Source organism: Argentina silus (assembly GCF_951799395.1).
Source record: "Argentina silus genome assembly, chromosome: 2".
Classification (NCBI taxonomy): Eukaryota; Metazoa; Chordata; class Actinopteri; order Argentiniformes; family Argentinidae; genus Argentina; species Argentina silus.
In genome coordinates, this window is record NC_139656.1 from 15,521,795 (window position 1) to 15,549,017 (window position 27,223).

The 27,223-nt window shown below is 41.1% G+C and overlaps 1 protein-coding gene across 1 annotated transcript in view; it reads right to left on the reverse strand.

Annotated features, from left to right (window-relative positions):
- The window catches only part of mybpc3 (myosin binding protein C3), a gene marked incomplete at both ends in the record, with an annotated part of 35,291 nt that overhangs the window by 5,685 nt on the left and 2,383 nt on the right, over nt 1-27,223 (reverse strand). The window contains 24 exons of the mRNA XM_083665170.1: nt 68-207; nt 356-551; nt 1,810-1,898; nt 3,166-3,333; nt 4,064-4,198; nt 8,574-8,762; nt 8,995-9,099; nt 9,246-9,405; nt 13,531-13,670; nt 13,771-13,800; nt 13,902-14,008; nt 14,100-14,265; nt 16,523-16,689; nt 17,696-17,801; nt 17,905-18,029; nt 18,383-18,515; nt 18,804-18,967; nt 21,466-21,525; nt 23,071-23,109; nt 23,807-23,855; nt 24,031-24,148; nt 24,360-24,508; nt 24,716-24,793; nt 26,351-26,569. Coding sequence (XP_083521296.1) covers nt 68-207; nt 356-551; nt 1,810-1,898; nt 3,166-3,333; nt 4,064-4,198; nt 8,574-8,762; nt 8,995-9,099; nt 9,246-9,405; nt 13,531-13,670; nt 13,771-13,800; nt 13,902-14,008; nt 14,100-14,265; nt 16,523-16,689; nt 17,696-17,801; nt 17,905-18,029; nt 18,383-18,515; nt 18,804-18,967; nt 21,466-21,525; nt 23,071-23,109; nt 23,807-23,855; nt 24,031-24,148; nt 24,360-24,508; nt 24,716-24,793; nt 26,351-26,569 — 3,032 coding nt within the window. The remainder of the gene's footprint in view (nt 1-67; nt 208-355; nt 552-1,809; nt 1,899-3,165; nt 3,334-4,063; nt 4,199-8,573; nt 8,763-8,994; nt 9,100-9,245; nt 9,406-13,530; nt 13,671-13,770; nt 13,801-13,901; nt 14,009-14,099; nt 14,266-16,522; nt 16,690-17,695; nt 17,802-17,904; nt 18,030-18,382; nt 18,516-18,803; nt 18,968-21,465; nt 21,526-23,070; nt 23,110-23,806; nt 23,856-24,030; nt 24,149-24,359; nt 24,509-24,715; nt 24,794-26,350; nt 26,570-27,223) is intronic.

Sequence of the window (27,223 nt, forward strand, 5' to 3'; positions counted from 1 at the left end):
ATACCATGTAAATGCGGTGGAACAGTTCTGTAAAATACCTGCCACATTTAAGATCATCAAATCTCACCATGGTCTTTTTGTCAGCCTTCTGAATAGTGTAGCCAGCAATTTCACAGTTTCCATTGTCCTTGGGTGGCTTCCACTCCAGAGCCACATTGAAGCCCCACACATCCATGATCTTCAGAGCCACCGGAGGCCCTGGCAAATCTATTGAGAAGAAGTAAAGTGTCTTGAGAAACCATACTCTGAAGTCTATACTGTTTTTAATGGAAACATACAGTATGTAAAAAACAAATCAGTCGTGCATTTTAATAGAATCATTTTCAAAGCCATTAGAGAAGTGTGGAGTCCTCACCCACTATCTGAATGGAGACACTGGCTGTGTCCTCAACATTCTCAATCTGCACCTGGACCTCATACTTCCCAGAGTCATTGCGTTCTGAACTGCGGATAAAGAGGATTGTATCCGTATCGCTGTTCCTCACGTTGACCCTTTTAGGGTTTATAGGCTCCCCCTCTTTTGTCCAGGTCACCTTAGGCCGAGGCTTGCCCTAAACGAGGAAATAACATAGTCTACAGTATATTATGTATACAGACTATACACTCACTGAACACTTTATTAGGAACACTATACTAATACTGGGTAGGGCCTCCCTTTGCTCTCAAAACAGCCTAAATTCTTCGTGGAATTGATTCCACAAGATGTTGGAAACATTCCTTTGAGATTCTGGTCCATGATGACATGATTGCATCACAGAGATTTTTCAGGTGCACTTTCAAGCTGTGAATCTCCCATTCTACCACATCCCAAAGGTGTTCTGTTGGATTCAGATCCGGTGACTGGGAAGGCCACTGAAGAACACTAAACTCATTGTTATGTTCATGAAACCAGTTTGAGATGACTTTTGCTTTGTGACATGGTGCATTATCATGCTGGAAGTAGCCATTAGAAGATGAGTAAATTGTGGCCATGAAGGGATGCACATGGTCAGAAACAATATTCAAATAGGCTGTGGCATTCAAGTGATGATTGATTGGTATTAACGGGCCCAAAGTGTGCCAAGAAAACATTCCCCAAGCCATTTCACCACCTCCACCATGAGAAGGTGTACAGGTGTTCCTAATAAATTGTTCAGTAAGTGTATAGTGTATATACTCAAATCGAGACTGCTATCTTGGCATTCTTGCATCACCTCAGTAATTTGACTCCTTAATCATCTCATTCATTGCTAGGGATGATGATGATGATGATGACGCATTTCTAAACTAAAACATGTGAAATACGATATTGTGATATTTTAATGGCCTATAAGAACATAGATAAATGAGGCTAATGGATAATGGACACTCCATTTGGCAGTGGACCAGACTCTTTGGCTGCAGAGTTGTGAGTGGCAGGGTTTTAGCAGTCACAGTAAGCTTCTTAGGAAAATCATGTCTCTGTCAGTTGTGAGCCTGTCAATTGCATGTGTTACCAGGATACGGTTTCAAAACTGGAGATGGATGTGTATTTATAGTCTCGAAGGAGAAGAAGAGACCATGCTAATTCATGTCAACAGTAGCTTCAGTATTGTACAGTATAAAAAGGCATAGTGTGATTTAAGGTGTCAAGGTCAAAGGTTGTGTAAGGAGGGAGGGCTGTCAAAGTTGGATAAAATTACCATTTTGTCACTCAATGTGCACCAGCGAAGAGGAAATAGCCATTTCTGGTTCCTGTGCCAAAGTTGTTTAAAACACAAGTCATAACCAAGTCATAACCAACACCAGTGCACACCCTATAGAATGTGACAGATCTGCTCTATACCATACCTGAAAAGGGATTGCAAGATTGATAGTCTCCCCCACTTTCTTGATCAGAGTCTGGCGGAGGTTCCGAGGGATCCAGATTTTGGGGCGCTCTGTGAGGAAAGAATAATAAAATAGCAATGAATAAGTTTGTTTGGCCACAGTTTTAATAAGTGATACAAACTTGGTAGTTCATGGATGAGACTGGTCAATGGGACTGGGATTGTTTCAATACGTTTCAACTCATGTTGAGCATGCCAGTACCATTTACTCAGTGTAATGGGTTTAGCATATGTTACACGCTGCTCATGTACATTGATGAGCTTCATCTGTGAGCATGAGATTACAAGATCAAGTGCTTGTCAAGGCTACTGCCAATCAGGCACTTAGTGTAGTATCGTCCTGTCAGCAAGCAGAAAGTCCGAGGGGCTTGAGTGTGCATCTGAGACCTCAAAATACACCTCCCAGCTAATCTGTGAGGTGCTGAGAGTGAAAAAGCTGATGACCTTGGGAATGTACGTATGTGTGTGTGTGTTACCAAACATGATCTGGGCCCCTCGCATCCATAGTTAGTAGTTAGTTACTAAGGTAGTTAGTTGTGGCTAACTTAATGCCTCATCCACTAAACATCTCTAAATACAAAGAAATAGGAGAGGAGAGGACAGCCAGACATCTTTTTCAAGTTCTATTGCAACCTATGGATTTCAAACATGATGTTGTACAGTGCTAGTGTTTCATTAATCAGTGGTATAGAACAGAATGTCTTGGTCGTGTATTCATATGGAGTTCATACTCATGGGCTGTATGCAGAGGCATCATTCCCATAGGGGGCACAAAGGCGCGTGCACCCTCAGATTTTTCCTGTTTTAAAATGTTTCTGATGTTAAATTATTTGTTGAATTTAATTTTTAAGCCCTCGTTTCATCATAATTATTTATTACAAAAATCAGTCAGCTGTATTTTGCAGAGGGGGTACACTGACTGGACCAGGCAAACAGTACCTCCCTAAAACCTCCCTAATACGTGCTTTCTTACAAGTTGCAGAGCAAAAGGATGTCTAGGCAGGGTACTAGATACTCCAGTGCGTGCAGTATCGTCAGATATCGAGGAGGAAAGAGAGTGTAGAGTGACACACAGCGTAATATGATTTGAGCTGTGGGTAGGCATGAGTTTTTTTTAAATTAATTGGATCAAGCCCTGAAGCCTTTTGATTCCTTACGGCTCTAGAAAAATCAGTTTCAGGTGTTCGAAAAAATCCAAACATTTTCTGGACAGTCCCCAGGTCCTGTGTGCATGGTGCCCCTGGCTGTATGTGAGAGTGGCCAATTGTTTAGAGCAAACACAGGGAAATCATCAATCAGTATAGCTGTAATTTCTTACGCATAATCTCCCGGATGGTGACGGCCTGTGCCAGGGAAGTTGGGGCACTGGGCCCTGCCATGTTGTATGCCCGTACACGAAACTGCATCTTCTCCCCGGTGGGAAGATCCCGGATGACCACTGACGTCCTATCTGTCAGACCTTCAAAGGCTGGCACCCACTCGTCCGCTGTGTGCAGGGGAAAGATGTGTAAACGCCCAGTGGCCGACCTCTACATGTCAGTCAGACATCACAAGTCAGACCTGGGTTGAACAGTATTGGAAATACTTTTGAATACTTTGGTTGTTTGTTTAAGCCTGCCTGGAGTGCCAGATAGGTGGGATTCACACTTTTTAAAAAAAAGAATTGGGACTATTCCATTGGTTTCATTGTGCCAGTGAAATTTTAATTAAGCACAAGTATTTGAAATTATTTTAAATACTATTTGATCCCAGGTCTGTCACAACCAGGCTAAATTTTAAGTTAGGACATTCACATTATTCTAGCCAGTACAGCATAGCCAAGCCATAGACCCCTAGGGGGCAGCTGTAATTACATAAGCATTGTGCTAATGGTCCGTGGCTCAGACCACTCTGAACAACTCAGACCCTGGATGTTGTCAGAATGAAACCATCAGCTTTTTAGATAATGGCTCATCATGAAAGGGGTTTAAGATAGTAACTCTGGGCTTACATAAAGGGGTCAGGCTTTTAAAACGCAAAGGCAAATCTGTCAATGTTCATAGAGTTTTCAGGTAACTACTGTATGTTTGGTTGAAAGTATTTACTGTCAAATTTTTTCTTGTTAGATGGTAAATTGTTCTATAGTATTTTCCAATTTCACATAATAGCTTTGAACCCTTTATACACACAATATCCTCCTAGATATTGTGTGTAGGCCACTGGGCCCCAGCACTCACAGCCCTCCTTGCAGTACTCAATCCCATAGCCATCCAGGTCAGATGAGCCCAGGCGCTGAGGGGCTCTCCACTTCAGCGAGATGGAGGTGTCGCTGATGTCATCAATACACAGTCCAATGGGCTCACTAGTGGGGGCTGAGGAAGAGAGAGAGAGAACGGGGGAGAGGGAGAGTCAGGTTGGTAGCATTAGTTAATATAAGAAAGCAAAACAAAGAACTAAATACACAACTTCAATAGCGATGGTGTCACTAATAGTTGATTCTAAATAGATACAGTATTGCAACACCCAAAAAATAAACATTTAGATGTCTGGTCTTTTATTTAGATGTTTGGTCTGTGAGCAGTAAATCAGTTGAGTAAATTATGGCGTACACATGTCACATGTAAAGCAGGGTATTTTTATGCAGAGTTTATTTTGGATTTACTGCTTCCTGTCACCAGTGCTTCAGCATCAAAGCAGCTTAAGCTGCAGATAGAGTGTTGTTGCTATAGGTAGCAGGCTAGCAGCCATGGAAACTATCGGCTTCCAACAGGATTATGAGTCATCTAGTGAAATACAGTATCTCCAACCTTACCTCCACATAACCTTTGTGTAAAGCTGCCCTGCAAGCAGACATGGAGATAGCTACAGTATTACACACGATATTTAGTGTTGACATTGCAGGACACAGCTTTAGTTAAAATCAGACTAGTTGCATTAGTGCTGCTCTGGAAACCCTGAGCTCCAATGGAAATTCTTTCACGTCTGAATTACCATTTTATTTTTACGGGATATATGAACTAATAAATAGATATATGAACCAAAACCTGCAGCCATGCACCTACAGTATTATATTATAAGATACATTTGTGAATCTTACAGAAAATGTGTCACTTGAGCTTTGCCTAATCCCTTAAAATGTCAAGAGAGAGCACATCATATATCTTGGTTCTGTCTTGTGTCATAGCTTGTTCCCAAATGATTTGGACAAGATGAACAGCTTGTTTAGAACAACACCATTGGGGACACCCCACAGAAGCAGGCTGAAATAAACCACCATTGAAAGCCACCAGGGGTTGGGTTACAGTGTGGCCTTGCCCCAGAGCCCATCATTCTATGTCAGTGTTAACCATGAAGGAGGACGATGTGAGCATGTAAAAGAGGTCAGAGGTCACCTTGTGTTTAGAGGGTCAGAGTAGCAAAGAGTGACCGACAGACAGCCCACGAACACAGTAAACATACTTCTCAGATAAAACATCCTTTTCATCAGACTATTCTCTTTGAGAAACATAACAGCACAGGTAAGTCTCCAAGCTATTCATAGAATTCATTTTTTTGCTCTCAAGTTCCAATGCAGAGAGACTGAACACTCAACAACCATATCAAATCTAAGCGGTTCACCTCCTTCCTTTGGAGTTAATGGATATACTACTTGAGCTTGTTTACCATCTATCTACTTCTATCAACTTAGAATCAATAGCATAAAACACTAACAATATTTACAAAAATTACAATAGAACCACATAAACCACAGCCAAGGTTTGCCCTCTTACTTATTGTCATACTGTCAAATGAATACTTGTACTTATCGATGCATCTAAGAGTTCAACCTAAAGGAGAATAGATAAAAGCCTACTGCAAACAGGTTTGGGCTCTGGTTCTGGCTCGGGTGCAGGGGCAGGAATGGGTTCCGCAGAGACCCCCTCCGCAGACGGGGCTCCATCCTCTGCTGGAGGGGCACCATCGGCAGGGAGGGCTCCTTCTGCTTCAGGGGCCCCGTCCTCGGCTGGAGGTGCTGGCGCAGGGGCAACCTCTCCTCCCTCCACGGGGGCAGGCTCGGCTGGGGGTGCTGCTGCATCTGGCTCTGCCTTGGCCTCCCCCTCCACTGGTGCGTCCGCTGGTGCGTCCGCTGGGGCGTCCGCTGTTGCGTCCGCTGTTGCGTCCACTGGGGCGTCCGCTGTTGCGTCCACTGGGGCGTCCGCTGTTGCGTCCGCTGGGGCGTCTGCTGTTGCGTCTGCTGGGGCGTCTGACGGAACCTCGTCTGCTGCCGGCTTCTTCTCGGCAGTCTTTGGCAGCATAGGTTTAGTCATCCTCCCTTCTCAGTCGGAGCTAAGGCAGTCCTGCTTGAAGATTGTCGTACTCCTCCTGTTTCTTGTCTCCCACACACCTTGCTCTACTCTGCTCTCTCTCTCTCTCCCTCTCTCTCTTTCTGCTCTGCCTTAGTGATAGTACTGAACGGCAGCAGCAGCAGCAGATCAGCTGGGTCAATGTCCTCTCTCCCACTCAGAGCAGCCTCAACAGTAGCAGCTAGTCCCTGTGTCCTAAGCAGCTGGTCCCAGCCTCGCAGCACTAACATACCATTATTTATAGAGGGGGATGCCATGGATAGTTTCCTAATCAGCAGTCTTACGAGAGATGGCTCTGTTTGGAACCTCTGTGTTCGCACTCAAATCCCAAAGAAGGATGAGAAGGTAGCGATGGAACTGGAGTGAAAGAATAAGAGACAGAGCAAATGAGAGCCCCTTAATTGCTAGTGCCTGTCTTGAAGACACCCCAAGTCTTATTTTACCTAAATGTGTTTTCCCTTGTCTCCGAGCAAATGTCTAGCATGTCATGGGAACCAAATATCAGAATGAACGTGTAGAATGAATGTGTAGTTGAGTGGTTACAGGTGCCCACAGCTGCATAGCATACCTTACTTGGCTTAGGGACTTATGTAGTTGCCAACACTACAGAGAACATAGTGACAATAGCACAGTATTAGTATACTTTGTCAATTGAACACACTGCCATTGAAAAGGGTTCCTTATATTATAAGCCATATACTCCAAGATGAAAAATATAGAAACATGTAATGATACAGTATTAATCAAAATACTGAAAAAACAACACAAAACATGTTTTGGAGGAGATATGAACACATACACTCTACTAACACTTTTTTAGGAACACCTGTACACCTTCCCATGGTGGAGGTGGTGTAATGGTGTGGAGAATGTTGTCTTAGCACACTTTGGGTCCGTTAATACCAGTCAATCATCACTTGAATGCCACAGCCTATTTGAGTGTTGTTGCTGACCATGTGCATCCCTTCATGGCCACAATTTACCCATCTTCTAATGGCTACTTCCAGCATGATAATGCACCATGTCACAAAGCAAAAGTTGTCTCAAACTGGTTTCATGAGCATGACAATGAGTTCAGTGTTCTTCAGTGGCCTTCCCAGTCACCGGATCTAAATCCAATATAACACCTTTGGGATGTGGTAGAACGGGAGATTCACAGCTTGAAAGTGCACCTGAAAGAATTGCGTGATGCAATCATGTCATCATGGACGAGAATCTCAAAGGAATGTTTCCAACATCTTGTGGAATCAATGCTACAAAGAATTTAGGCTGTTTTGAGAGCCAAGGGAGGCCCTACCCAGTATTAGTATAGTGTTCCTAATAAAGTGCTCTTATACAGGCAATGTTCATTCATAGATACATTTGATTAGATCTGTCAGTGGATAAATACATTGTTTATGTTTAAAGGCACCCGCAAACAGGAGGCGGCAATGTATCCAGCTGTTCTTTGTTACCAGGGTCTGCACACACCCTAAACTTTGAAAAAATGCCATCATCAAAAAATGCCATGCCTTCTTCACTACATACATGTCAACAAAGTAGCTATGTGCTAGCAATAATTGTAGAAAATCGTTTTTTTCTCATCCCCCATTTGTCTTTAACTAGTTGTGAACAAGTTCAGACATTTCTGCAGCTTTATCTGTGCTCAACACTGTGGTTTAATGGCAGTTTGCCGCTAGTGGCAAACCGCTCCACGGTAGACTGTACAGTGTGTGGTTCAGCAGCACAGTAGCACAGTAGCTCCCTGACACACACAACAGCTGAGAGATGGGGCTGACGAAATGTAACTACTCTCAGTTTAATAGAAAGAGCTATGGCTGCAAGGACTGACCCATCCATGAGATCAACATTATAGTTTTAACCATGTTTTGAAGCTATACAGTGTGTGTTTATAAATGCATTGTTTACAAACAATGGAGTAAAACAAACTTAATAATGTATGTTATGCTCTGATGGGGTAAGACAGTTGATCTAAGCTCATGAGGCAGTTATATTCGTCAGTGACAACATGAAACATGACAGTTCCATGACTCTGTGTGACAACATGACTCTGTGAATATTCTCATCTATCATTCTCTTTTCTACAGTGTGTGAAAAATAAACAATTTCTGCCCCAGTCTATAACAAACATCATACTGATAGCGACCTCAAAACTTTCTTTGAAAAGCCAGGGAATGTTAATGTAAGTTTCATACAAAACCTCAATCTTTATCTCTTACCCCCATGAAAGAGAACTACACAATATATCTGCATACTTCCATGTGTTTTGGAACAGAGCTTTGGAACAGAACATATACAAAAAAAATCTCACTTTATAAGACTTTATAAGACCTAGACAGCCTATGATTGGATCCACCATATAGCATGGCAACAAGGGCCAGTTAAAATCCAAGGGAAAACTCACCAATTGGTACGAAGGGCTGTGAGGGGATGCTGTGACGTGACATGCCAATGGCATTGACTGCATAAACACGCATCTCATAGGGCACTCCCTCGATCATCCTCTTGGCCTCATAGGTCGTCTCTGTGTAGGGGTCAAAGTTGAGCCTCATCCACCTGTAGCTCTTCTTCTTCTTCCTCTCCAGCACATAGCCTGGGAGGAACAAGTATAACACCATTACTGCAGAACAACACTTTAGACATGTATTTAGCTATCAATATATTTAAAAAATAATTTGATGAATGTTTTTTCTCAGTTACTGTCTTCAATAACACAGAGAGCGTTGTGCTCAGAACTATACTGTACATGCATACAGTAGAACACACTTAACACCTAGACAGATATGGTCACCTATTGACTCATTCTTCATGCTACGGTATCTTACCAATGACTGGCTGACCACCATCAAACAGGGGGGGGTCCCACTGGACAACACAGGAGTCCTCTCCAACACTGAGGATCCTTGGGGCCTGGGGGGGATCTGGTACATCTGGGGAACAGAAAAGGTTGTGAAAATAATAAGCAGAATAGAAACAACTATAGACTGAAATCGAACAGCTGATTGATTTCACCTCTTTGCCTAGCGAGGAGAAGAAAATTGTTTCAATGACAAGGGCGAACAGTACTGTATCTTACCAACAACTTTAACATTGATGTCAGCCGTGTCCTCCCCAGCAGGGTTGCGTACGATGACCGAGTAGACACCCTCGTCTGATCTGTCGGCTCCCTCGATGGTGAATACACAGTGGCCCATAGTGCTCTCCACGTGGACCCGCTCATCTCCGTCAGTGATCACCTGACCCATGAAGACAGGACATGAGCAGCACAAATTACTGTCTGCATTCTCCTTCAACATACATTTACATTTACATTCATGGCATTTAGCAGACACCTGTATCCAAAGCGACTTACAACAAATACATTTGTCTAATTAAGTGAATCATTTATCCATCTGTCATCATAAGAAAAAGTAATCTATGCTAGGACCAGGGGCTAGGCAGTCACAATGCTAGAATGCTAGAAGAAAGATATATATATATATATATATATTTTTTTTTTTCAAATTTATTTACAGGAGAGAAACCTGCACAGGGGAGTAGTGGGGATGAAGAGGTCTTTAGTAGGGACAGTTAAGATGTAGCCTGAAGCCAGAGGGGTCTTCAATCTACGGCGGAAGATAGGTAGTGACTCTGCAGTCATGACAGCAGTGGGAAGTTCGACCCACCAGCGGGGCGCCAGGACAGTGAAAAGCCGTGACCGAGTAGCGCAGCTGCTGCATCCACGTAGAGGCGGCGTTGCCAGGTCATGCTAGAACATGCTGATCTAGTGATATAGTGATCAACTCCAAAGAATCTGAATCAGAATCAGAATTCTTTTATTTGGCCAAGTATATTTGCACATACAGGAAATTGACTTGGTGAGGTTGGTGCATGTACATAAAAAACAAATAGCAAATATTGACAAGAAATTTACAAAATAGCAAAATATTAACAAAATAGCAATAACAACTTTACAAATTTACAAAAAAGAGCAGCAGAACAATACATCTTGTAGGCTGTGTGAGGCTAAGTGGCAATGAGGCTAGAGGCTGTGAAATGGTTATGGGGCATGTACACTATAAATTAGAATTTAATAATTTAATAATTATAAATTACAAATTACACTGTCAGTGCATTGTGTGTGTGATGGGGGGGGGGGGGGCTTTGTCCTTGGCAGTGGACGCAGCGAACCAGACGGTGATCGATAAGCTGAGGATGGACTCAATGATGGCCGTGTAGAACTCAACCATCACTTTCTGCGGCATGTTTTGATGGTGGAGGTGATGTTCTCTGCACACCCGAGGTCCTTTGAAATTATTGTCCCCAGGAATCTGAATGACTCCACAGTGTTAACTGGGGAGTCACACATGATGAGGGGGGCGGTTGGGGCTGGGCTTCTCCTGAAGTCTACTACCATCCCTACAGTTTTTAGGGCGTTCAGCTCCAAGAAGTTCTGGCTGCACCAGGAAGCCAGGCTGTCAACTTCCTCTCTGTAGGTGGCCTCATCACCAAAGGCAATGCTACATTCCATCACAATGAAGCTGTTTCTCCTCATCATATAATGAGCTGATGAGATTACTTACTGTCAATACCAACTGACAGAGGATCAACTAAAAGGATGGCATTTCCCTAAACACATTGGTTGCCAGGAGTTTACCTGGTCATGCCTTTCGGCATAATAACCAACCAAACTGGGTCAGTTGAAAATTCAATCATTGCCTCAGGTGAGGTCTACATGTAAAGGCGCCACATACTTACTGTATCCCTCTGGTGTTTCCCCTTTGATGTCTCTCATGTTAGCGGAGGATTCAGAACATGCTCTTACCTGACAGACATGGATGGACATACCACTACATGCAATCTTTTGAATGATTTTGAAATAGATAGACGGGTAGGTAACAGTTTATAATAACTTCAAATTATAAGGCTTTTATAAACCATTAATAAATAATGTTTTGTAGTTTGCAGATCTATTCAGCATTTATAAACATTAATAAAGCTGAATAAGCCATTTGTAGACCTTTGGTGCAAATAGTTTGAGCAAATAGTCATCAACCCACAAAACTGCAGAATAATTTCAGTGCATTTTATGCTTGAAAAATGTCAGTGAAATTTGTACACATTTTTAGCTACCATACAATAAAAAAAATGTTTAGCTGCCATACAAAATATAAAAATACATAATCAAAGACATGAAACTAGAATACTACTCTACATTAGGGGAAGCTGGTGGAGGTAGAAATCGGAGGACGGGCTCATTGTAATGCATGGAACGGAATAAGGAATAGTATATATTACAATGAGCCCATCCTCCGATTTCGACCTCCACTAGCCTCCCCTGCTGTGTTCCAAAAAAACAGAATTCAGTTTTTCCTTCAGGTTGTCTTCCATTTTATTCAATGTTGCAAGCTAGCATTAGCAACAACTCTTTGAAAAATAGTCCTACCCAGTCGGAAAAGACGACGCACACAACAAGTAACCATTCTACGGGCATGTGGGGGAGGGTTCTTGGAATGTAATATCCAATGAAATTGCGAGCACATTCTCCCATCGTTCTGTCCAGTTCAATCCAAGCCATAGTGGCTAATTCTCCAGACTTTCAAAAGAGGCGTGAGAACAACATGATTTGGAGGTATGGCTACGCTAAACTACGCTACAGTTAAACTACATATTTAACAAAGTTTGTGTGTATGTTCCTTGGAAACTTACTAGCAATGGCTGTGTTGACATGAAAGCTATCGACAGTGCGCGTGTAGAACTCCGTGAAGCCAAACGTTTTCTGCACGAAAAGCCAACAACAGTAGTGTTGGCTACCTAGTTTAACTGTATCAAGACATAACGTTGTTACTTTGAGTACTGTAGCTAGTTAGTTAGCCTTGCATTTAAACCCTTATGTTGCTAGCTAACTGGCCAGTGGTGGAGTGTTATCAAAGGTTTGGCAATCTAGCTATGCTAGATAGTTGCAGACAGTCAGTTTCATGTGTTTAATGATGGTTTTTGACTGTGTTGCTAATTAAATGTTTTATTTTTCAATGTCAAATGTAACTGAAATTGTTCAAAGAATTTATTGTCATTTCCTTTTTGGAATATGTGGATTTATTTGTTAATTTGAATGCTGAATGTATGTTTTTTTAGATCTTATACACTATGAAAGTCTGTACGTCACAAACTGCAGAACTGGAGACACTCATAATTTCTGGAGACAGATGTCACCGTTATGATTGCTAGCAAAAGCAAACCTGAGCAGTTGCTAACAAATTGTAAATATGTCCTGATTTGGCCAAAAGTTTACTAAGCTTGCAGTTAATGTAACTTTCATAGTGTTTGAAATGATCAAACCTACCAATTTGCACCAATGGTTTCTACATGTGTAGAAAGCGTGAATCGTTGCAACTTTGAAGGGACTGCAAAGCACTTTACGTATGATTAATAAATGATAAATGATGAGGAATGTATTTACAAATAATTTATCAAATATGAGGAAAAGGTGTCACAATGTATCAAGGTCTATAAACCTTTATAAACGTTTGTTAAGGGTAAATTGTTGCAATGTGTTTTTATTTATCAAATAATTAGTAAATCTTTATGAATATAGGTATTGATAATTCATTAAGCATTTAACAGTGTTGGAATAATAATGTGTTCATTATTTCATTAATGGTTTATAAATGGCTTATAAATTAAAGCTATTATAATATGTTGCCGAAGGGAGTACTACCAAGACAAAACATCTGCATGTGAATGATGTGGCCGCACTTACTTTCCCATCTCCCAGGCTCCATGTGTGTGCTGGCTCCTCTTTCTTCACACCCTCCGCCTTTATAGAGCTAGCCTACATGAGCAGAGCAGCAGAGCAAATCGTAAAAGCGAGGGAGAGGAGACCAGAAGGGGTACTTCCCCTCACGTCCTCCCCTTTCCCCAACAAACCTCATATGCCCAGCAATCGGCCAGTCACCTGAGGGCATTAACGTTGTCAGTCATCTGCAAAGTCTCCTACCTGTCTGGATGGGTGAGGAATTGGGATGGCACCCTCTCACCATGACATTGAAAAGACTTGAATATGTTAACCAACATGTTAAGCCAGGTTAAGTTAGCTCATTTCAGTTATACAGTAGCCTCAGAGAAAAGGACTGAACTAGCTTTATCTCTTGTTCTAATTATTTCACAAAATATTAACATCAAATTTTATTTCTCAACACTAGTCTAGTCCTATGTCATTTATATTGTTAATATCAGAACACAGGTATAAGGCTTAATAGTAGGTCAGAAAACACTTTGTGAACACAAGTTCAGTCTTCTCACAGAAAGCCTTACCTAGATGCTATGGTGCTATGATCTGGACATACAGTCATTGAAATAAAGGCAGTGGGCGTCTACTTTACCTTGTCAGCTTTAGTCCAGACCACAGTGGGGGCTGGGTCTCCAGTGATGGGCACGTCCAGACGAAGCTTGTTCCCAGCCACCACCACAATGGTGGAGTCAGCTGTGCGACCCATGCAGTCCAAGTGAATCTTTGGAGGATCTTCAGGAAAAAATGTGTGTTAGATCCACATATCAAGTAGTATTATCATTTAATCTTTGTAATTTAATAAGAGACAGTTGGAATGAAGAATAAAGTATACCTTGACGAGGCACAAAGTCAATCTTGACCTCTGTAAAAACAAACAAATATGTCATGAATTCATCCAATGTAAAATGGCTCTTATCAAACATATAGTTTCACATTCTGTATTTGTAAATGTTTTGGTGTTACCCAGGAAGTTAAGTTTGGCAGAGAGGTTGAAAGCATAGCCTTCTGGAACAAAGGTGTAGTCCCCTTCATCCTCAGATTTGACATCATCAATAGTCAGTTTGTGGATCCTAAATGGAGAGAAAACAATTTTTGTTTCTATTTTCAACTACCCAACAGACCTACTGTACCCTATATAAGAGTTACCAATGGCGTGCTCACCTGCCAATATGTGTGATATGGGTCCTGGCATCAGCCTTTACTTCCACGCCATTCTTGTACCAGATACCCTTCACGGCTTCATCAGAGACCTCACACTTGAATACAGCCTCTTCCTTTGCCTTCACCGTAAGGTCAGCAATGTTCTGGTACACCTCCAGTTCCTTCTCTAAGAGGTCAGAGGTCATAGGTTAGACACTGAAATCATGATTATGACTGGCCCTAATGTGTATATTATACCACAGTTTACGTGGTATGGGTATGGGAAGTCCGTCAGAGTAAAATATGTGGTTATTAAGATCTTAGCTTTCATTGAGATCTTAGATTTATAGATTTATTATGCTGTATAGGATAACCACAGATGCAGACAGACAGAGACATCTAGTTTATAGAAGAGAACAAAGCTTCCAAACATCAATGAAGGAAATAGGTGCAAAGTCTGTCAAACTAAGGGTAGCTGACAGACAGTGTGCAAAATCATCAGAGTACCACACTCCTAGTGAAGGTTACAGGGAAATGAAGTTAGTTGACAAGGGTTATGCGAACCAGCGGGAGTATAATGGGAGCTATGCTATGGGAGGCGTTGATCCCTGTGGCAGATTGGCAGCTGGTAATTCTTGGCAACCTCTGTGTTCGATTAGAGGCCAGATAAACTAAAGTTGGCTAAGAGAAGGGCCAGATATCAGGTTTGAACAACCACTGGGTTATACACAATCATACAAATATATATACAAACATACATGAAGGTATACATATTCATATATACAAAAGCTATATCTACTGGCCTCTAAATATATAAATGGTGTACATCACTCTCCATGTTCACTTTAGGAGAGTATAAAATAATGTCTCCCCTTCTATTAACACCTACATACCCTCTGGGAAGTTTTGGTCATTTTAGGGTGGTAAAAATCTTGTTGTTATGAGATGGCTGAAAATGAACGTTTTTTAGATGTCACAATGACAACACTGATGTTCTGTAATAGTTGCGAGGTGACTGATGATTGATGATTGTGGTTCAGTCACGGGAAGGTTTACACAGTTTCCTAGACGTTGACATTTTGCGGTTGTTTTCCTACGTTCACTTAGGGTTGCTTCTGAACAGTCATCATCCAACAGTCCTATATCGTTGCCTGTGGGTTGAAATTGAAAGTTCTCTAAGCATCGCCACTGATGATCATCACCCAACTGTTTTTGTGAGCCTCAATGTGGTTGACAATCATGTATGTATCTACATAGTAATAACTGTGGCATCAACATTGTACTTACATAGTAACTGCTATGTAACTGCTATGTGATTACAATCTAGCAGAATCGGTTATTACACAAGGGAATGCACTGTGATATTTGGTATTACCTTTGACCATTTTTACAGTTATACTGTTGCCAGGGAGAGAGACATTGATTGAGAAGACTATGACCATTTGCATAGCCACTTGTGTAACTGATACCGCTAGACTGTAATTGCATACTGTAGCAGTTACAGCATATAGCAGTTACTATGTAAGTACAATGCTGATACCACAGTTATTACTATGTAGTTACATACATTTAAGGGCAACCTAATGTAAAGTGTTACCATGTATTTATATCAACACTGTTCACTTAAGTCTTAAGTTATGTTCAGTTTGGTTGACACTGATAGTCTACTGCTGCTGCAATATCACCATCGAAACCAATGTAAACGTTGATCCGGAGAAACATGTCCTGTTGCTTTGCTCTTGTTTTTGTGTCAGTATTCAGAGGAATTCAAAGCTGCCATTTCACATACATAATACATTATTCAAAGTATACCTACTGTACTGAAGATATAATGATTAGAATTAATATTCAAGCAAGCAGACCAATGATGTCTAAGGTATGGATTGTCTGGTTGATGTGAACTCCCCGAGAGGATGTAGCCTCAATGTTTACTGTGACACTGCAAAATAATCACTTAAAAATAATTGTTGTAATACATTTTTACCGTTTTGAGTACATGCACAGTGTAGAACAAATAAAATATCCAACACAATACAGTAGCTAGGAGAGAAGGGAGAACATAGAAAAAGACAGAAACTGTGAGAGTCACCTGTGCATGCCTGTACCCTTCAGATACAATATATGGGCCATGTCTTCTAACTTTAGCTGGCATTTGGTCTTTTGTTTGTGCTGCAACCTTGGCATAGTGGCGTGGTTGGTGGCTTGGGCCACCATGTTTAAAGGTTAGGCAGCCAAGGGGCATGTTCGGAGAGTGACAGGAGCAGAAGAGACTATTGGTGGTGGATGAGGATAAAGATTGAGAATGTTTAACTGCATTCTTGACTATGATCTTCAGCCCAGTACTGTAGGACATATTTTATGGACCTACAGTGAGGTGTCTGTCTGGACACCTGTTTTAATGTAATATTTTTGCTTATGTTGTTTTGTCTGACTTGAGTACCTACCTGACACCAAGAGTTCAGCCACAGATTCACCTCCATTGGTTTTAACCCTATAGTTGCCACAGTCTTCCTTCCTGGCCTCATTGATGATCAATACATGCTTGCGGCCATCTTTCTTGAACCGGTACTTCAAGGACTCATCTCTTGTCAGCTCCACACCATCTTTTTCCCTGTATAGAAGGATCCATATGATAACAAGTAGTCTCAAATTCTGTTCTGTTTTCTGATCAATTGAATCTGCATTTAAGGACATTGTTTTGTTTGTTAACATTTGTCATTTTTCACTGTGAAATATAGCCATTGCAATTGTCATAAACTATCCTGATAATGACCAGAAAATACATTTTATATAACAAATTCCTCATAGGAACTGACCCAAGCCCTCACATATTACTCACATTATTAATACAGTGTTTTTGTGACAATCTATATTTTCCCATCGATGCGATCTCGCAGAGGGATATTATTTCTGTACCCATCTTTGGGCACTATTCCAACATTATTTTGGATTGGTGACCATAATTCACGATGACTGTCTCGTTCAAATAAAGGACACATGAGAGGTGCAAACAGGTCTGTGTGACCTGTCCCTATGGCTGATAATTTACTGCTAGCTTTGATTTACGGCCCAGACTGTGATATAGACAGCCAGACAGGCCAGCATCTGTCTGTCAATCAGAGAAGTCATCAAGGGGATGAGTAACCCCTGAGACACAAATGCCATCTACCGGACATGTCATGAATGTGCACCATGCAACACAGACTCAAAAGTGACATTTATTTCAACATTCTTTGTTATTTACTGTGTCGGAACCAACATAATGGTCACATTGTCTCTCATCCGAAACAAACTTTCATATAGGGATTTCATATGGGGAAACAGCATGAAGACAGATCTCATTTCACAAGTGTTGTACACATACAATTTAAACCAAATAAGATGATGTCTATAGCATACCTTGCATACTTTAGTCCTATATTCTTTAAGTAGCCTATATACTGTTGCATGGCATGGTAGCCAGAGCAAGGGATGAAAATTATTTATTTAATTTTTTTGACTTTGCCTAATGTGATTGTGATTTGAACAAGTCTACCAGATCACAATCTTTGGTGTCCTAGCTCAGGAGCTTTGCACTTTGTCTAGGGCTTGATTTGTGGGTTAAGATAGTGGCTTACCATTTCACAGGGGCCCCTTCCTCTGACACCTCACATTCTAGTTCTACACGTTCTCCCATCATCACCATCTGATCCTCCAAGGGCCTGAGGATCAGGACAGGAGGCTCTAGAAACACACAGCATTATGGGTAAACATAATGCATCATGGGCCTTTGATCATAGATATCAAGGGCTCTGGATTGTTTCATCTCAGTTGTTTTAACATTTACCTTTCACAAAGAGCTCTGTGGCACACTTCTCATCCCCAACCACGCAGGTGTAAGCCGCATCGTCTGCCAGTGAGCAGTTGTTGATGGTGAGGAATCGCTTGTTGCCCACACTCTCAAAGATATACCTGGTACATGGACAAGAGCTTTTGTTAATAAACAACAAAACATCTTTTGTTTTTCTTGCATTGTCTTTCTATGGTAGAAAAAACGATTGTACTTTGAATAGATGGTGTCACTTACTTGCTGTTGATGGAGGATTAATGAGGTCAGACCATCCACGTGTTGTGGGGAGAGGGAAGAGAAAATGTGGATATATGATATGTAATAATCTTATGAAAGATAATTGCATTTGTTAATGTTTCAATTAATTATGTAACTGTATATGTATAATGGATATTGCATAGCAGTAACTCAATTCAATTTCAGCATTTTTATTGTTATTTTTAGCATTTATTTTTTTCTCTACCCCCCTGGCTACCTTCCAGTTGGTTTAATCTCCTGTCCATTCTTCAGCCATTTCACTTCTACATTTTCATTCGCCACTTCAATGCCTAGCTTGATTTTGTGCCCTTTTTCCACTTGGTAGGCAGGATCCAGCTTTCTGAGGAAAGCTGGAGATTGAAGATACAGGGAGAGTTACTGTTTTGGTACAGTCAACAATAACTTATAATTTCTCTGTTCTGATGAATGTTGCTTTGTTTAGGAGACGGTCCTCTTATAGCCTTGTCTCTCCAGGCTTTGATCCGCAAGCTACTCAAAAAGTACTCTTAGATCAAATGTGAGCACAGATAACTATAATTTACAGAGAAGTCTTTCATAGCCTGAAGAAAGCAAAGTATTTATTCATCAACCATTCTCTGCCTTGAGGGTGTTGATGTTAAGGAGTTAGAGATACCAACCTTCACTTTTCTTCTCCTCCTTCTTCATCTTCTTCAGTCTTTTCAGCATACCGCGCAGATCTGTGATGCCATATTGGAAGGCTAACTTCTCATAATCGGAGACCGGAGCCTTCTGGAGGATGTCCCATACATCCACATCAGGCTCGGTGTTTACCTTGGAGGCACTAGCACAGGTACAGTACAGTATCCAATGAGAGAAGGTAAGCTAGTGGCTGGAGATACTAAGCTTTATCACTACAACATTGATTATTGGACAGCAAGGCCTACTCATGCACAACTTGAGTATTAGTATAATACTTACAATGCTTCTCTATTAATTGAAAGATGCAAAACATTTTGCGTCACAAATTAAAACAATCGGAAAACAATCAGACAGCATGTGATTACAACAACATTCATGATGGTTTCTTACCAGCGTAGGCCTTTAAAACTTCTGTACTCATTCAGAAGCAGAACCCAAGCAACAGGCATGGCAAGACAAACCAGATGGATTAATACAATGCAATGTACTCCAGGCAGATTGGAGATTAAAGACAACATAATTAAACAATCAAGCAAGAGATGGTTCAGTACTACTGTACATGTAAACTATTTGGTCAACATTTTCATCAACCAGAGAACATCTGGAGACTGTATGTCAACATATAACATCAAAGTAAATGTCAGGGTATGACATCCACTATAGATTTGACATTCAGTGATTGATTGACATGGAACAGTGCTTGTGCACGATAGGGGGGGGTAGCATACCAGTGCTCTTAAATGAGATGTAGCTGTGATTGGATGGAATAGTCGTGAGAGCCAGTAATGATTACAGTGACACTAACAGTGACACTATGGCGAAAGACACAGACCAGGAACAATTGTGAAAGATAGACGTATTCTACAGTGTGTTATCTAACTGGTGGTGACAAGGTGAGAGAGCCCTCTGCAGGACAGGAGGGGTGGCGATGACCTGTTGTTGCTGGGTGGATTTAGCCTGGGGTCAGTGTAATGTTATCAGGATGCAGTGTGATTGTGTAACAAGGCTGATCCGAGATCTGATTAGTAGTAAGGTAGACAGGAAAACTCTCAATCCCATATCTGTTAGTCAAACTACTGTAGTAGTCACTTACTCTCTGCAAAGTGAAGTCCAGTGAAGAGACAGAAGGAAACAGAACATTTTAAAGAAAGATAAATGCAAGGTGATGTATGTACAGTGCCTTCGGAAAGTATTCAGACATCTTCACTTTTTCCACATTTTGTTGTGTTATCGATTCAATTGAAAATGGATTAAATTAAAAGAATTTGCCATCAATCCACACATAATACCCCAGAATGACAAAGAGAAAACATGTTTTTAGAAATGTCAGTAAATGTATTAAAATTGAAATACAGAAATAGCTCATGTACATAAGTATTCAGACCCTTTGCTATGACACTCTTAAAATTAGCTAAAATGCAAAAATGTCATCAACAAATCACTTAATAAGTTTAATTGAGTTCATCTTAATGCAAGGATAATAGTTCATGTAATTTTGGAATTAATATCTTTGTTTTTATAGGGTCTCTGATTTGCACACTGTTTGGAGTGTCAATTACACACTGTGTGGATCAGGTATGTCATTACAAACTGAGCAAATGGAGAGGAACAAAACTGCTCAGAAATGCGACCCTGAAGCCTGGGGAGACTTACAAAAATCTACAAAGTTGAATGGTGGAGAGGAAAAAGCACAGTCGATGGGACAACATCATCTCAGTCACTCTACAAAATTGGTCGATAACCAAGTGGCCAAAAAGAATCACTTAATGGGAAATAATCTGTCTCATATCCATAATTGTGTTTGCAACAATGAATTCAAGTGATGCAGCAAAGAAAGTGGCTGGAAATGTGTTTATTTGGTTTGCTACAAAGCATTAAGTTTGGTGCAAATCCAGCACATGCAATGCAGTTTTCGCACCATCTCTTGTGTGAAGAATAGTGGTAGCTGCATCAAGATATGGGTATGTTTGTCACTGGCAGGGACTGGGGAGTATGTCAGGATCAAAAGAAGATTACGAAATTTGCTGAGTTGGTAGTGACATCCTAATCTACACAGTGTGTAATTGATTCCTATGCAAATCAGAGACCCTATAAAAACAAAGATATTAATTCCACAATTACATGAACTATTATCCTTGCATTAAGATGGACTCAATTCAACTTACTGAGTGATTTGTTGATTTTAAGAGTGTCATAGCAAAGGGTCTGAATACTTATGTACATTAGGTATTTCTGTATTTCAATTTGAATAAATGTACAGAAATTTCAAAACACATGTTTTCGCTTTGTCATTCTGTGGTATTGTGTGTGGCTTGATGGCAAATTCTTTTAATTTAATCCATTTTAAATTGAGTCTATAACAAAATATGGAAAAATTGAAAGGGGTCCGAATACTTTCCGAAGGCACTGATTACAAAAACCGCCATTTTCACTCTAAATACTGTATTATTGTCCCAGAGGGGGTTAATAACATATGCTTACTCGCCACTTTCCAAAATATTTGTGATATCATGAATACTTTTTGTTTTAGATGCTCTGCACGTGTACTGTATGAAACACTGTCTAAACACTGTCCTTACAGTCTAGCTTTAAACAAATGAAATACTGTGGCTGTTGAGAGATAATGCATACAGTACTCACCTCTTCTTTAGCAAAGCACTGAAGTCCAGCTCTCCTGCCTCCTCCCCTCCATCTACGCTACTGTAGAGATAACAGAACCAAGAACAATTTCAGCACCCACAGTGCAGTGTGTTGTCCCGTCCTCACTTCTGGATGTGGCTCATCACCGTCCAAGTTCCTACTATATTCTGTGCATATTAAAATACATATACCAAATGTAACATACATTATATTATGATATAGATTACAGGACATAATCAGTTCTAAACAGATGACAGACAAATTGTGTTGCAGTTTATAGCTACAATGTAGCGGCCATAGTCATAGTCACAGTCACTACATACTGTATTTAGGGATCCAAATGAAACTTTGATCAAAATGTAGAGATATGAACTGTATTACTGTTTTTGTGTGTATTATCAAGCCATTTCTTCTTACAGTGATGATCTAAAGGGACATTACTATGAGATAATTGAACATCAATGAAAATATTGTGCAACAACTGCAAATGTCAAGGAGCTGGTAGGACCTTTGAGGGGTAAGACAAGTTTGGGATCCATTGCATACTACAGTATAAACAGATAGAGACTAATGTACGTACGTAGTGGCAGACAGACATATAAATGATAATGCATGCATGGATGGATGAATGAGACGAACCAAGGATGGCTGGATACATTAATACATAGATGAACGGATAGATGGACAGACAGTTGTTTGGAGAGAGGTTCTGCTTAGCTTGACCTGTACCGACCAGTGACCACAAGAAGCAACAATCCTCCAAACAAAAACAAAGCACCCAAGGTGAACCACAACACCTGGTCAAAATCCCCATGAAATCTCCACCCCACACTGACCAATAGGGGATGAGGGATTTCAAGACAAGGACAGACAGTCGTTTTCTATGATGAGGGAAGTGTTTATCCCTTCCCTCTGATGTCTGAAGCGATCAGGATTAACCAAGGGATGTGTGGTTTATGCGTTAGAGTTACAACACAGTGCAGGTGGCTTCCTCCAGTGATACCTGTCAATTGACAGCAATCACTAGACTGTACTGTAGCCACAGAAAAGCCTAGGCATCTTAGCACATCCTGCGCTTCCAGTACCATCAGACCAGGGACACCAGGACCAAACCTCACTCTGATGTTTGTGCAGCTGGCCCCGCTGTTTTGATAAAGACCCAGTGGCAGATCAGAGAGAGTTGACTGACATTAAACAGAGGCTGTACTGCTAAGCAGCTCATTAGCCCACCCGATTGTACTCTCCCGACTTGCCAGGCCTGGAGGTGCTTATGTCAAAGTTGACACAACGACAGCCAGGGAGCTGTCATGTCCCAGAGGATGACCCTGTATATGGTGCAGGGTTTAACCTCTCTTTAAAGGATTAATTTGCTAAAATCCTGTCCCTCTCTCTCTTTCTCTTGCCATGGCTGTTCTTCTCAAACCTAGCGAAGGAAGCTCCATATGTCAAGACACTGGTTCTGTTTGACCCAAAAGGAGAAAGTTAAGAAAGAAGGGGGCTGAGAACCTTCTCCTCAGCTCTGTTTGGTATTAATATCAATCAGAGTTCCTAGTGTTTGAATATGAGCCCCCAGTGTTGCAGCAAACTCCTTCACTACTACAGTACCTTACTGCTGCTCCACTTCTCTTCTTAGCAGCTGAACTCCTGACAAGTTGGCATGTCCACAGAGTTATTCCTCACACACATCCGCAGGACCATATAGATACTTAAAGGTCCAGCATGTAGTTTTGCATGTTGCTGCCTCCGCTGGCCACACTTAACATTTGAAAATGTGCATATGCTACGTTTTCTAATAGTGCCTGACATGCTACAGCACTCTGCTACAGCACTCTATAATACAGCACTCTTCACTGAAAGTTTGTCATCATGTGATCTCATTCCTGATGGCTACCGATTGATCTTGGCCATTTAGCACTATTTTCTATAATTACATACAGTACTGGACCTTTAAAGACATGTTTTCATGGGCACCACATCTTCATTTGCCTCATTTATTGTATAGTGATATATTGTATGCACACTTGAAAATACATAATTGTACACATACAGTGGGGCTAACATAATCACCCAGTGATATGTAAGGACTTGTGTTATGATGTGAAAAGTATAAAGTACAATAGTTTTTCTTAATGAAGTCAGACCTGAGTGTGAAAAGGTATGGGACACCTTTTGGTTGCAGTATATTGTACACTCTCGTTTAACGCACACATGCAGCACACATACACACACGCGCACACACGCACACACGCACACACGCACACACACACACACACACACACACACACACACACACACACACACACACACACACACACACACACACTAAAACATTAGAGCTTACGTGCGTCTGAAAGCTGCCCGGATGTCAAACCCTTCCACGGCCCGGGCCTCTAGAATATGATAGAATGATCAGAGAGAGCTACATTATTGACTTTTAACAAAGGATACGGTACCACGAATCATAACTGATAGTCACTTTAGTGTGAAGTATAGAACCAAAAAGTGTACAAAATAAAGCACAGTCTATGATTGTAGAGCTTGTGCAGGGGTCCGTCAGAAACCCACCATGCACAGTCAGGTCGAAGTTGCAGCTGTCAAACTTGTCCCGGGATGACACCTCACACCTGTAAGCTCCGGCGAAGTTAGGCTTGGCTGCAATAATGTTCATCTCAAAGGTGTAGACCTGAAAACACAAGACCATTATAATATGTAATTTATCAGTGGGTCATTTTAGTGTTGTAATCTAAAGTATAAATGATGTAATACCCCTTGTTGTATAAGACAGCTGAGTGTTAGACCTCTTTATCATGACTCTAAACACCATACATAGGTTATTTACAGTACAGTTACAGCTACAGTAACTAACACACATAGATACAGACATAGATATTAACCTTAATGTTGCGATCATAGACCTCCTTGAGCTGCAGGTGCTTCCCAGTCTTACTAGCCAGATCCATCCACTTCCCCTTGAACCACTTGATGGTTGGCTTCTTCAGTAGTGAAGCAGCGTTCACCTTCGCCACAAACATGATGTTCTCACCTGGACATATGAATAGAGGCATAGTTTGATATACCCATCAACATCACTATGATGATACTCAACGCATGATACTCAACTGCCAATTCTTTTGAGGAAGCTTATGTTGTGTGACACATCTTATGGAGGGTTATATACTGTAGAGTAATGTCCATCAGGCAGAAGACACGGAAGCTATTGCCTTGTGTTGCCCTTGGAGCAGTCACTCACCCACAGTGACCTCACCACTCTGGGGTTTCTCTGTGAAAAGGCCTGTCAGGTCCTGCCTGGTGTCAGGTGGCTGGCCATCTAGAGAAGTAGAGGGAGAGGTTGGAACAGGGGAGAGAGAAGGCCAAGACATGCAAGGGATCAAAAAAGACATGCAAGGGACCAAGGAAAAATGACTACTTTTGTTTTCCATTGTGAATTTGTATAAATTAAGCTTGCGTTAGTTCAGGCAGGACACTTTAAGTCAAATGGCGCAGCTGTTCATCAGTTGACGGACCCTCAGGTGACAGATTCACACATATGTAAAACATCCATCACATGTTCAGGGACAAGACTTAGAAACAGCTGTGTTATGCAACACTCCACCATGGTTAAACAGTATGACACTACTGGTTATGAGAGTAATACTATACCACCCTCTCGGTCGCTCTGTATTTAACCTACCTACAGGAGGGTTTGACAAGTCATGGGCTCCCTGCCACATGGTATTTCATGTTGTTAAACTTCAGGCAGGGAGCTATACAGAGCAGAGCCATCCAATTAAGCCACACTTAAATGTATTTCCATTTTCATTAAATAAGCTGAATTGGGTGAATTGTGCCTTTTTTGCCTGAACCCTTACATTTGTCATTTTCTAAGTACCAAATTAATCCTTAACACCAAATAAAATGTTAATTAATGTAGAATTGGAAGCTTTGAGTATATATTACACCCTCAAAGTACCATGTGGGGTTGGCCTGATCCCTGTTGGTAGCTTGAGGAGACAGCGCTTTGGGGGAATCAAACCTAGCAGGCAAAACAACTGAAGGAGCAATATAAAGCATTTTAATTCCATATTTGTTTTCATTATTGTTTGATGCATGTTACACTTTATCCAATTTATCAATAAATATTTTTTTGTATATTTCTCATCAGCCCACCATTGGTATAGTCCCAAAATATAATAACGTTTTGCATAAGCCTCCTACTGTAGATTAAATTGACTTCCTAATAACAAGCTAATTTACTTCCACTTTTCCAGAAACTAAATACAATATAAGCTTGTCAATAGGATATCTATGAGGTTTGTATGAATTTATGATATTTTGGAGTAAAGAACTCCTTTAACCTACAGTGCCTATAGAAAGTTGACACCCCCTTTCAAAATGTTCACCTTTTGTTGCCCTAGAGCCTGTAATCAAAATACATTCAATTAATTTCCCCCCCCCATTGATCTGCACAGCCTGCTGGACACTTTCAAAGTGAAAGAAACAACAAAATGACTATAGCCCGCTTGCTGTGGCTCTCCTAAATTTTGCTCAAAAGCAAAAATGTCTTCAACAAGTTTCTCAATAAGTTGAATTGAGTCCATTAAGTGCAATGATAATAGTTAAAAATTATTTTAGATTTTTTCACTTTGAAACTGTCCAGTAGGCTGTGTACTGTAGATCATTGGGAACAATTTGAATTTAATGTATTTCAATTCCAGGCTCTGGGACAACAAAATGTGAACATTTTGAAAGGGTGTGTAGACTTTATATAGGCACTGTACAGGCATTGTGACCTTTTAATACTGTACAAAACTGCAAAGGTGTGTATCTGCTCTAGGGATTGTATACATCCTATAGAAAAGGTACTTTATGTCTAATGTGGACCAACCCTCAGTTCCTGAGGTATCCTGTGGCTGTCCATTAGCTACTGGTGCTTCTGATGGTGTAGGTTCCACTGCTGTGGTGGTCTCTGCTGAGGCTGGGGTGTCTACAGGTGCTGGGGCTTCCTCCCCTGAGGCGGGGGGCTTCACTAGAGCATCCCCTGGGGCTGGAGCATCAGCTGGGGGAGCAGTATCTGTAGCAGCTGGGTCTGGGGCAGCTGTCTCACCTGGGAACAAAGAGTTTCAAATAGGACACTCATAGCACTGAAGGTTTCTCGAGTCAGTCAATATAGGTTAAGTTGATGTCATAAGCCTTTATACTGTAGTTGCGTTTTTCCCTTTTTGTGTCCTCACAAAGCAACTTTACATAAACATTCTGTCTGCCTTGATATTCATTATTTATTTTTCAGCATACCTATGTCTATCTTACAAATACTGTATTTATTTGTATCTTCTTTTAAATGTCATGTGCTGTGTCAAATGCCTCTCATGGCTATCCTGAGTGCTAGCAGCATGGCCGTAGCAGTGGCGGTGGTGGTTACTCATGAGGAAACAATTTATTTGTGTCAGGGTGAAGGTCACCAGGGTGAGTTTGATATGAACCACTTACAGCTCTGTAGCAAAGCAGTCTAGAGCTGCTGCCAGTCTGAGCCCCAGCTCCAGCTCCACAGACATGGTTCCTTATCAGACTATGTACATGACCACACCAGGACACACTGACGGGCTAAAAGGGCAAGTTTGTCTATGTGAGCGACTAAGCAGGCGTTGTTACACAAAGTGCTCGGTGGTTGGTTTTTAACATGCACAAACATACTGTGAAGATTGTCTGTAAACATAGACAATGATTACAACCAACAGTGCTACACACATGGTGCTCAGTG